The sequence below is a fragment of the Camelus ferus genome, chromosome 27 (assembly GCF_009834535.1).
Source record: "Camelus ferus isolate YT-003-E chromosome 27, BCGSAC_Cfer_1.0, whole genome shotgun sequence".
Lineage (NCBI taxonomy): Eukaryota > Metazoa > Chordata > Mammalia > Artiodactyla > Camelidae > Camelus > Camelus ferus.
Genome location: NC_045722.1, coordinates 11,196,157 through 11,208,532, shown reverse-complemented (window position 1 = coordinate 11,208,532; position 12,376 = coordinate 11,196,157). Strand labels below are relative to the sequence as shown.

General features: G+C 45.9%; 1 protein-coding gene across 4 annotated transcripts; it reads right to left on the bottom strand.

Annotated features, from left to right (window-relative positions):
- Positions 1–4,633: 4,633 nt before the first annotated feature.
- Positions 4,634–12,370, bottom strand: RCCD1 (RCC1 domain containing 1). 4 transcript variants are annotated; one of them, XM_032469464.1, is made up of 8 exons: positions 12,059–12,369; positions 10,491–10,695; positions 10,006–10,405; positions 9,713–9,834; positions 7,343–7,441; positions 6,803–6,973; positions 5,895–5,924; positions 4,634–5,303 (listed from the first exon to the last, which is right to left on the bottom strand). In XM_032469464.1, the coding sequence occupies exons 1-8, from the start codon at positions 12,221–12,223 to the stop codon at positions 5,152–5,154; spliced, it is 1,344 nt and encodes a 447-aa protein (XP_032325355.1). In that variant the 5' UTR covers positions 12,224–12,369; the 3' UTR covers positions 4,634–5,151. The 4 variants fall into 4 exon arrangements, with proteins under 4 accessions (XP_032325355.1, XP_032325356.1, XP_032325358.1 ...); XM_032469465.1 differs by having other exon boundaries at positions 6,803–6,967; XM_032469467.1 differs by having other exon boundaries at positions 10,491–10,699; positions 12,059–12,198.
- Positions 12,371–12,376: the final 6 nt, after the last annotated feature.

Below are 12,376 nucleotides of genomic sequence, written 5' to 3'. Positions count from 1 at the left end.
TAGGAAACTTCTGGTTTCATTGCTATTTGTCATTAACAGGACTGGCTTTAATAGGGTTAGGCAGCCTGGCTTTTTTTTAAGCCACCTTTATATTTATTATAAAACACATACTTAACCTGTATACGCTGATAAATTTTGACATATCTACCTGTGAGAAACCATCAAGTTTCATCAAATCAAGTTACTTAACATAACTGTCACCCCCAAAAGTTTCTTCCTTACAAAGCCCCTTTGTAAGTCCTCCCTTCCATCCCCACCCCATCACCACTCTGCTTTCTGTCACTATAGAGGAGTTTGCATTCTCTAGAGTTTCATATAAGTAGAATCATGTAATGTATGAAAGTATGAATTTCTCTATATCTTTTCCAACACTTGGTATGGTCAGTCTTTATTTTAGCCATTTTAGTTGATGTGCAGTGCTGTCTCGTGGTAACTTGTGCTTCCCTAATGACTGATGATGTTGAACATCTTTTCACTTGCTTCTTTGCCATCATTCTTACCTTTGGTGAAGTACCTATTCACTATTTTTGCCCATTTAAAAAACTGAGTTGTGTTCTTACTGTTGAGTTTTGAGAACTCTATATTCTACAACAACTCCTTTTATCAGATGTATGTTTGCAAAGATCTTGTCCCTGTCTGTGGCCTCTCCTTTCATTCTTTTTTTTTCTTGTTAGTATAACTGATGTAAAACAATTTATTTCAGGCTTTCATTCTTAGTGTGTTTGAAGAGCAGAGGTTTAATTTTGATGAAGTCCATTTGTTCTTTGGATTGTGCTACTGTTGCTTTAAGAAATCTTTACCTAACCCAAGATGATGAAGACTTTCTCCTAGAAGCTTAAAGTTTAGATTTTACATTTATGTCGGATCCATCCATTTTGGTTCTATATGTATCTATCTATATGGCTCCAGGTGTGGCTTTAAGATCATTCTCTTTGTATACAGATACCCAGTTGTCCAGCACCATTACTTGAAAAGCTAAACTTTCTCCACTGCAGTGCCTATGTACCGCTTTCAAAAATCAGTTTATCATGTATGTGTGAGTTTCTGTTCCACTAATCTGTTTGTCCTAATGCCAGTACTACCCTGTCTTAATTACTGTAGATTTATACTAATTCTTAAAATCAGACAATGTTAGATTTCCAACTTGGTACTTTTAAAAGTTATTTTGTCTGTTCTAGGTCCTTTGCATTTTCATATGAGTTTTAGAAAAAGCTTGTCAATTTCTACCAAAAATCTGGTAGGATTTTTGTTGGCATTGCATTAATTCTATAGACCAATTTGGGGAGAACTGACATGATGACCCACAGACAAGGCATATATCTCCTTTTATTTATGTTTTCTTTCATTTCTCAGGAATATGTTGTAGGTCATGTGTATAGATCTTTTATAGCTTTGTCAGGTTTATCCCTAAGTATTTCATATTTCTTGTAAATGGTATCTTTAAATTAGAATGTCTGGTTGTTATTTGCCTGTATATAGACATACATTTGAATTTTGTATATTGCTCTCCATCCTGCAACCTTGCTAAACTCATTTATTAAAAGAAATGAGGTAGGAATGTAGTTTGGTGCAGCCATTATGGAAAACAGTATGGAGATTCCTCAAAAGACTAAAAATAGACTTACCGTATGATCCAGCAATCCCACTCTGGGCATATATCCAGAGGGAACCTTACTTCAAAAAGATACATGCACCCCAATGTTCACAGCAGCACTAGATAGAATAGCCAAGACATGGAAGTAACTTAAATGTCCATCAACAGATTACTGGATAAAGAAGTTGTGGTATATTTATACAATGGAATACTACTCAGCCATAAAAAAGAATAAAATGCCATTTGCAGCAACATGAATGGACATGGACAGTGTCATCCTAAGTGAAGCCAGAAAGAGAAAGAAAAATACCATATGATATCACTTATATGTGGAATCTGAAAAAAAAAAAAATGAACTTATTTACAAAACAGACTCAGACACAGAAAACAAACATGGTTATGGGGGGGAGGGGTGGGGTGGGGGTGGGAAGGGATAAATTGGGAGTTTGAGATTTGCAGATGCTAACGACTATATATAAAATAGATGAAAGAACAAGTTTATACTGTATAGCCCAGGGAACTATATTCAATATCTTATAGTAACATGGTGAAAAAGAATGAAAATGGGAAAAAAAGATATTACAGATTGATAACCTCAGGAACAAGAAAAGGAATATCACTATAGGCTCAAACTTAAAAAGAACAGTAAGTGACTACTACGAAGCTCTGTGCACAGAAATTTGACAACTGAAATGGACAAGTCCCTGAAAGACACAATTTACCAAAACTCACCCCAAAAGAAATCTAAGTAGTCCTATAGCAATAAAAGAAATTTTCATCATTGCAAGCCCTCTGAAAATGAAAACTCTAGGCCCAGACGGTATTACTGGTAGATTCTACTAAAAATTTAAAGAACAAAAATAACATCAATTCTGTACAATTTCAGAAAACAGAAGATGGAACACTTTTCAACTTCTTTTATAGACCAGAATGACCCCAGTACCCAAACGACAGAAACATAAAACAAGAAAACTATAGACTAATATCCTTCATGAACACAGACACAAAATTCCATAGCAAAATATTACAAAATTGAATTTAAAACTTTTAGAATACATCATAATGAAATGGGGTTTATCTTGGCAATGCAAGGCTGGCTCTACATTGCTGGTGGGAATGTAAGATGGTATAGTTGTTTTGGAAAATTGTCTTGCATTTCCTCAAGATAAATTACTATAGGACGCAGTAATCCTACTCCTAGGTATTATACCAGTTGAAAACATGTTCACACAAAAACATGTACAAGAATGTTTACAACATTATAACAGTGAAAAAGTGGAAATAATTCAAATGTTCATCAACTGATAAACAGATAAACAAAATGAGGTGTATCTCTTCAGAATTTTACACAGCCATAAAAAGGAATGAAGTACTAATACATGTTACAGCATGGATGAACCTTGAAAACTAACTGAAAGGATTCAAACAGAAAGGCAATATATTATATGATTTCATTTATATGAAATAGGCAAATCCATGGAAATAGATTAATGGTTGCCACAGGCTGGGATAAATGAACAGTCACTGCTAATTGGTAAGGGGGTTCTTTTTGGGGTTAAGAACATGTTCTTACATATATATATATATACATCACTTAGGATGACAACGTCCATGTCCATTCATGTTGCTGCAAATGGCATATATACCCTCACATACACAGTCAAATGATTTTTGACAAGGGTGCCAAGACAATTCAATGGTGAAAGGACAGTCGTTCCAACAAATAGTGCTGGGAAAACTGGATGTCCACACGCAAAAGAATGAAGTTGGACCCTTACCTAACACCATATACAAAATAACTCAAAAGGGATCAAGGACCTAAATGTAAGACCTAAAACAATGAAATTGGGAAAACAAAAGCTTCACGAAATTGGACTTGGCAGTGATTTCTTATATATGACACCAAAGTTATAGGCAAGAAAAAACAAACTGGACTTCATGAAAATTTAAAAACTTTACATTAAGAGACACTATCAATGGAGTAAAAAGGCAACCCACAGAATGGGAGAAAATATTTCCAAGTCACTTACCTGGGATTAATATCCAGAGTAAAATGAGAACTCCTAAAACTCAACAACAAAAAAAGACCCAATTCAAAAATGGGCCAAGGACTTCAATAGACATTTCTCCAAAAGAGATGTATGAATGGCCAATAAGCACATGAAAAGGTGCTTAACATCACTAATCATTAGGGATATGCAAATCAAAAGTACAATGAGATACACCTTACACCCATCAGAGTGGCTACTGTCAAAACAAAACAAAACAAAACAAAAAACCCAAAGTGTTGGGTGAGGATGTGGAGAAACTGGAACCCCTTGTGCACGATTGGGGGGACTATAAAATGGAAAAGCCACTGTGGAAAACAGTATGTAGGCTCCTCAAAAAAATAAAAATAGAATTACATTATGACCCAGCAATTCCACTTTTGGGTAAAAACAGTGTCTCAAAGAGGTATTTGTAAACCCATGTTCACAGCAGCATCATTCACAACAGCTAAAGCATGAAAGTAACCCAAGTGTCCATCAGCCAATGAATGGATACACAAAACGTGATGTATACGTAGAGCAGAGTATTATTCAGGCCCAAGAAGGAAGGAAATACTGCCGTATGCTACAACATGGATGAAACCTTGAGAAGATTATGCTAACTGAAATAAGCCAGTCACAAAAAGATAAATACTGTATGATTCCACTTATGTGAATGTATTTAGAGTAGTCGAAATCATACAGACAAACAGAAGGTATAATGGTTGTTGCCAGGGATTGGGGAGAACGGGGAGTTATTATTTAATCGGTGTGGAGTTTCAGATTTACAAGATGAAAAGAGATGAGAATGGATGGTGGTGATGGCTGCACAGCAATGTGAATGCATTTAATATCCCTGAAGTGTACACTTAAAAATGGTTAAATAGTAAATTTTTATGTGTATTTTAACTCAATAAAAAAAAGAAGAAATTACGATCAACAGGAGTATATATATATAACGAGGAATATCCATACAATGGAATACCATGTAACAATAAAAATGAATGAACTGCAGGACACTATAGATGAATCATTAATGTTGATGAAAAAACAAGACATAAAAGAACATACCCAGAGTGATTCCATTTACCTAAAGTTCAGAAGCAGACGAATTATATTGTATAAAGATGTATACAAGGACGGTACAATTCGAAATGAAGACAGGGAAGAGAAATAACAAAAGAAGATGGCCTCTAGTGGTTCCCCATATGGGCACTACCTCAAAATCACCTGGGGTGGGATGCGGCAGCTTTAAAATTACCCACATCTAGGTTCCACACCCCTAAGTTCTGATTTCACTGTGTCGGCAGTGCTGGCCTTAGGCATCCACTTCCAAAGCTCTAGGGTTTCTAATGCGAGGACAAGTTGAGGATGCTGCTCATAGGTGGTGCAAGAGGGCTGTGACGGGGAGGGGCGAGGGCCGGGCCTTTGGCCGGCAATGGTGTTCCTTGACCTGGGTGAAGTGTCACAAGCATTAGCTTAATAATTTTTTACTCTACCGTACATTTATTTTATGCCCTTTTGTATATGTCAGCTCTTCTCTTTCTCCACAGCATACACATAGGTGTTCCAGGGACCACAGCTCACAGTCCTTACTTGGAGTTGCTTATCTACAAAGTAGTCCACACGGCAGGGCCGATCCAAGCTGGTTGTGTCCTTGTGGCCAAGCTGTCCATATTTACCTAAAGTGAAATAAGCCCTTTTGCCATCCTCTCCTCTCCCCTGGGCCTTGACGCTTTTCCCCTCCAGGGAGGAAAACCAGCCTGCCAACCGAACTGCAGGCTTAAGCCAGCACTCTGCTGGTGTCTGCTCTGTGAAGTCAGGAGACAGCACCATAGAGCCTCCAGGACCAGGCAAGTCTGCAGGTCCTCAAAAGGCAGTGGCCAGCAGCCACTCCAGGCAAGATGCTCCTCCAGGCTCCCCACTCCTCAACTCAGATGCTCAGAGCAGACATTTTCATTTTACCTTTTTCTCTACCCAGTGCCAGACCAAAAGATGTTTCTCACAAATGCTGGCTAAATATTCCCTTAAGAAAAGTAGACGGGAAGTACTGATATCTCCTATTTCTCTGCTGTCTGGTCTCTGCCCTTCTAAGCATGCCTAGATCTGTTCCAGAGAGGGGAATAGACAGCTTTTCAGTCCCGGTCTTCCCAGTGGTCAGGCTGCCCAGGCCCCTGCTTCCACTTGTCTGCATGGCTATTGTTACCTGTCCTCTACCCCCAGGTCTTTCCTCCCTGTGGTTTAAGCATCACAAAAGCAAACCATTTACTTACCCCAGCCCCAGGTGTAGAGCTCCCCGGTTCCTGCAACCAAAAGGACAGTAAATGGCCGTCACCAATGCTTTTTGACAAGGCATTTGTCCTCCTTGGCCTGCCACAACCCATAGCCAGCACATCACAGTCGTCCTGAGGTTTGCTTGGCAAGGGACAACATACTCTCTTTCTCTTTAACAGCTGTCTAATCACATTTGGGGTAAAAAGGATCCAGATTGAAAAAGCTTATCTTACAAACGAACTTATTTACAAAATAGACTCACAGACATAGAAAACAAACTTATGGTTACCAGTGGGGGAAGGGCATGGGAAGGGATAAATTGGGAGTTCTACATTTGCAGATACTAATATACATAAAATAGATAAACAAGTTTATGCTGTATAGCACAGGGAACCAGATTCAATATCTTGTAATAACCCATGGTGAAAAAGAATATGAAAACAAATATATGTATCTTCCTATATGACTGAAGCATTGTGCTGTACACCAGAAACTGTGCTGTTCACCAGAAGTATTGACTATACTTCAATAAAAAATAAATAAATAAAACATTTTTTAAAAGAAAAAAAAAGTTTATCTTCCTATACGCCCGCTGATTGGCCTGACTCTCACAGCTACCGAGTTCAAGAGTCTTAGAAGCAAAGCTGAGCAGGCCCTGCTGTCAGGTGAGGAGGCTGGCAAACACCAGCCTCCCTCCAGAAGAACCTTTGGGGTCTGACCGGCCAGGGAGCCACTATTAAAGCCATGTCGGGGTGTACTGAGAGAGGCAGCTACCTAGTACATGACAAAGATGCTTGAAATGATAGTTTTTTTAGGTGACCACACCCTTTTCTGCAGCTCCCAGCTGGAGACTGGGGTGGAGTGACTTTCTGCTCCATCCTGAACCAGCCTCCCCAGCCCCACTCACTTGTCACCACCGCTGTGTGCCGGGATCCACAACTGGCTTTGATGGCATCCAAGCCCATGGGGAGATCCAATAAAGCTGGGAAGGGCTGAACAGCTATAAAGGGGGCAGGGGCTCCATTCTCACCCCTGGCTACTCTCTTCACTTCAGAACCATCTTCATTCAGTCCTGTGGCTTCAGAGAAGCAATAAGAGTGATGATGACAATGATGCGTAACACTCACTGAGCACTGATTGAAACCTTATCCATACATTAACTCACTCAATACCACAGCTGAAGCACAAGCTAAGCTCCAGAGCTGGTGCTCCCAACCCCTACCTTCCCCAGGAAGTGCTGGAGTTGACAGGTTTATGGGGAGTGGAGTGCTGACACTGGCATCAGCCTTGCCACACTCCCTCTCATAAGGGGCTCAGAGTCCTGGCTGTGTCCTGGGGGTCCCAAGGATGTCGCATACACCTACCTGAGCACTGTAGCTCTCAGGCCAGCATATAGCCAGGAGTCAGGAATGACAGAAACATGTAGAAGTCAAGAGTTGACACTCACCTTCCCCTGTGACTGTCTCTCCATCCTCCGCCAAGCTCCTGGTGGGCAGGGCCAGCTGCCCTGATTCGTTCCAGCCCCATATATAAATATCCCCAGTTTCTGAAAGACATAAAGGGAACCCCATTAAACAGACTGTGAATAATGCCCCCTCCACCTCCTCGGCCCCCTGCATCCATCCAAACTCCCCTATTCTCCACTAGCTCCCTGGAGACAACTCCTGCCTGTCTGCCCAAGTCAGCACTCCAGGCAGGTGCCTCCCTCAGGCCCAGCAGCTTCCCTGCCTCAACGGGTCCCCTTTCCCCTCAAGTGCCTTCAGGTCACCTTTTCTTAAAGAAGTCTCTTACTGGATCTTCCTCTCCACTTCTACTTTTTCCCTTTGTTGTTAAATTGCTCCCCCCCCACAACTTCCACGTTGGAATCGTGTCCCCAGAAGTTCCTCAATGATCTCTCTTTCAAATCCACTGAGCCCAGGCCCCTTTCTTCAGTCCCACCTGCCACTGGTCCTGCTCAAGTCCTCTTCTTCAAAAAAATTTTTTTAATTGAGGTAGCATTGGTTTATAAACACTATATAAGTTTCATGTGTACAACACTGTATTTTGACTTCCGTATACATTACAGAGGCACTCATCACCGAGAGGTTAGTTTCCAACCGTCATCATATAGTTGACCACTTTTACCCATTATGCCCTCCCCCTCCCCCCAGAAGACCTCTAGAACCTCTCGCCTTTCTTGCCCCCCACAACACTATAGTTTGTTGTTTGGAGCAACAACCCTAATGCTAAAAATTCACTAACAATAGTAGCTAATTCTTATCAAGAGTTTAATCTGTGCCGGTGTTTTAAGCACAACATCCCCATTTTATTTAACAGAAAACTTGAGGCACAGAGAAATTAAGTACTCTGCCCAAGATCTCGAGAAGCAGAGTGATGATTTAGACCTAAGAAGTCTGGTTTGAAGTATCTGTGCCCCAATCACTACACCAAGGCCTCAAATTCCTTTTGGACCTTAAGTGTGAGCTTCCCCATTGGGCTCACTTTCCAGCCCTCCTTTCTCTTCCCTTCAAGCCTGACTGCCAACCCAGGCCCATTGCATGAGAACATGGAGGAGAGATTACAGGCATAGGTGGTTTTTAAAGATCCCTGGTGACACTGAAACCATGACCCATAGAGGTAACAGAAGAAGGCAACTGGTAGAAATTCTTGAACTTGTCTTACAGAACAACAGACAAGGGAACTGCCTGGTAAAACCTCTTTGCTTGTAAACTGACTTCATTAAGTTCATTTTAGTTTTTTGTCTTTTTTTCTCTTTAACTGCATACGCTCCCAGCTTCACACAACTCAGCTGTTTTTACAGGAACTTGGAGTCAGCTCCTGCCCAGTGAAAGCTGGCTGGGGACTAGTTGGGACCACTGACCCTAAAACTGGACCTGGGCATATGGCCAGTGAGTGGCCTTCTAATGTCACAGGGCTGGAAAACTCCACCTCAGATCATGCTAAGTGCCTCCATTTTGAATATGCAGAAGCATGTAACCCAGATACCTGCTCAAACACTGATTACCTCACCTTTTCCCTGCCTCCAATCATCTTTCCCCTGCTTACCCCATAAATACCCCAACCCCCTTTCAGGGAGGCAGATCCTGAGATTTATTCTCCTGTTTCCTCACTTGGCTGCCTTATGAATAAACTCTTGGCTGTAAACCCCAGCACCTCAGCATTTGGCTTGCTGCGCATCAGGCAAACAGACCTGGTTTGGTAACAATACAGGTGGCAGCCAGAGCCCCAGATGCAGATCCTTACAAAGATCATTGGCTCCCAGCCCCACCCAACAGCCTAGGAATCAGCTGCACCTGGATCACCTGCCAGAGCAGCAGACTCAACATAATCCAAAATTAAACTACTCCTTCTGGCCCTAGGTCACCAGCCACAGCACCACCAGAACTCACACTCACCACCAGCATCCTCCTCGTGGGCATCTAAGTGTCCACTGTGTGCTACACATCATGGCTCCCTGGGCAACTGCTACCTGCCTTCCTCGTATTCCTTGGCTGGGCTGCCTCTTACCCCTTCATTTCCTCTTGGGGAGTATTTTAGAAAGGTAGCACTGGCTGGAGGCAGATGGATGGGAGGCGTAGGGAGACCAGTAACAGAAAACTGCAATGGCCTGGGTGTGAGTGGGCAATCGTGGCGGCAGAGTGGCTTCACCTGGGAGGCAATGGGGAGTCATGAATGACTGGGCTGACTGATGTGGGGTGAGCTTTCAAGGACGCCTGGATATGCCACCCATCAAACTGGGAAAGAAAAACTAAGGAGGCGGAAGGTTTGGAGACTAGGAGCCCCTGAGCTGGTTTTTGAAAAGCACTAGGTTACTCACCACTCACACACACAGAGTGCCAGCCTCCTGCGGCCACCTCAGTCATGGGTAGGCCTTGGAGCGCCTCCAACAGCCTCGGCTCCGGCTCTGCCTCCAGAGTCCCGTGGCCCAGCTGTCCGTGCCTGAGTAAGGGAGACCTTAGTCGGCTACAGAAACACCAAGAGGCCTCCTCCCCTCCCCAGTGGCACTCTCCCACCCCCTATATGCTCACCTCCCACTCCGAGCCACGTTTACCTGCTCCGCCCCATCCGCGCAAAGGCCCAGCCGGCCCACCAGGCCAAGCCGCCACTCACCTGCCTCCGCCCCAGGAGAACACCTGGCCCGCCGCGTCCAGCAGCAACGCGTGCTCGGCGCCCAGCTCCAGCCGGCGAGCCCGCAGCGTCGGGGCCAGAGGCCGGTAGAAGGGCGGCCGCGGGCTCACGTAGGCACGGACGCAGGGCAGCAGCGGCAGCGGCCCAGCCTGGGTCTCACCGCCGCCGGGTCCGTCTTTCCGCTCGGCCTCCGGCACCACGGTCTGGGCCCAGAGGGGCTCCCCGCGCAGCGCCGAGCCGGGCGCCCAGGCCTGAAGCTCCGCCCCGGGTCCGGATCCCGGCCCGGGTCGCAGCACCACGAGGAACGCCTCCGACGCCCACGCGTCCTTGCAGCCGCCCGCGGCGCCGCGTGCGGAGCCGGACAGCTCCACCTGGCCTCCACCTGCGGGGGCGAAGAGCGGGCTGGGGAGCGGGTGGGACACGCACCCAGGGCCGGGGGCCGGGATGGGGACGGGGGCGGCGCTCACCGGTCACGAAGGCGGTGTAGCTCCAGCTCGCGCTCACGCGGCAGATATCGAGGCCCGCGCCCGGCGCCCTTAGCGGCTCGGGACTGAGTACCTGGTGCCCGCGCCCGGAGCCCAGCGCCTGCCCGAAACCGCAGAAACCGAAGCCGAACCAGGCCCCGGTGCGCTCCCCGGCCATGCCCCGGCGGCGCCCTCTGCTGGCTGTGACCTGGCTGGGGCGGGTGGCGGGACCGAGGATTAGGGCAGAACCGGACGAGATTCTTCCAGATGAGCCCTGACGGGACACTGCAACTGCCTTACCAGTAAAATGGGGAAAATGCCATCCTCCTAACCACAGAGGCAGACGATATGCATTCCACAAACGTTCGCTGAGTGGGAGGCTTCGCTAAAATCCTACCAGATTTAGGATTCTGAGCTGCCTAGAGTAGGATACTTTCTCTATCCTCCCTTTTGACTCAAGCAACTTCACTGTCCCACGAAGTGGGCAGGAGCTATTTTAAGTGGCCTCTCCTTTAGGCGTTGGACTAGGATCTGAACCCCTCCTTCTGAATTCCTAGTGTCAGACATATCTCCCCATGTAATCTTGCGAACTAGAACTGCCTCTATTTGGCACAGGAGACTCCCAAAGTAATCCTTATCCTATCACACAGCTTAGGACTGAGCGGGGCTGAGAGCTGAACTCGGCTCACCAACTCCACATACAGTGCTCTTCTCACTAGTAAAAAGCAGAGTGTTTGAGAGGCAGTGCCCTGCACGGGTTAGGTCCAGTTCCATAGTTTGCCTCTGCAGCTAGTAGTGTCTGTGCCCTTAGCCAATTTACTTGAGCTCTTTCAGTCCAATTCAGTTTTTTCAGTTTTACAAAGCTGGAGAGTAGTGGAGGGTTTGTACACACCTTGTAGAATTCTTGGTAACAGATGCAAATAAAGGGTTCAAGTGCTGGCACATACTATGGTTAAGTACACTAAGTTTACTAAATCCAGTACTTAGAATTGATAAAAATGACTTATTGGTCTCGAGGGACCTACACAAAGCAGTTTCAACTGGACCTCATCTAGTCGTTTATTCCTTTCACACACATTTATTGATCCCTTACTCTGGGCTGATGAGAAGCTCCCAAGGAGCTCATGCGTAATAGGGAAACAGACCCACAGTCGAGATTACAACAGCAAGGCCACTTTATCCGTACAGCAAGTTTGGTTTGATCAGAATTTCAATGGCATCTTCGAGCATTTGAAGTCAGATCCTTGGTCTTTCCTTGACCTTTGCCTAGTCTCCTAACCACTTCCGGGTTCAATCCAACCCAAGGAAACCTCTGACCTTGATTTTGACCCTGTGCCCTACACCCCCTCAAGAAGCTCCTTCCGATGGACAAAGAAAGTGAGGGGGCGTCGGGCGGCCGCCCAGGAGCTGTTCCTCAGCCCAGGACTTGGTTGGCAGCCGCAAGTGGAAGGATTTGAAGAGCCGCGCCCTAGACAAGGCGCCCATTGGCTGCCGCAGTCTCCCCGGGGCCAATCGCTGGCGAGGGCGGTGACGCCATCGCGCAGGGCGGGCAGCCGCTGGGCGGTACTCACCTTGCCTGCAGTCCCCGCCGCGGCCTGTCTAGTCCAAGCTCGGTCGAACCGGTCCCGAGGCCTACTGTGGCCTCTGCGGCCTAGGGCGTGGAGTGCGCGAAACCTCCGATGGTTGTGGGCCCGAGGCAGGAGATTGGACCAAATGGTCCCGCCCTCCGCAGCCATGTGCGGGGCCTCCGAGTTCGGATTGGAAGCCTTTGGGGATCACCCAGAGCCATCTAAAGAGTTGGCGACGGGCGACCCTGGTGACGGGTACCGCCTGTCATTCCCCCTCAGCGTGGTACGGCGGCGGCTCGCTACTGGACACGCGCGGGTCTG

Coding starts and splice junctions, on each gene's coding strand:
- RCCD1 (XM_032469464.1), bottom strand. CDS start 12,223: ATGGCTGCGGAGGGCGGGACCATTTGGTCCAATCTCCTGCCTCGGGCC. Junction 9,835..10,005: donor TTCTCCTGGGGCGGAGGCAG/GTGAGTGGCGGC, acceptor TCCCTTACTCAG/GCACGGACAGCTGGGCCACG. Junction 7,442..9,712: donor GCACTCTGTGTGTGTGAGTG/GTGAGTAACCTA, acceptor TATGTCTTTCAG/AAACTGGGGATATTTATATA.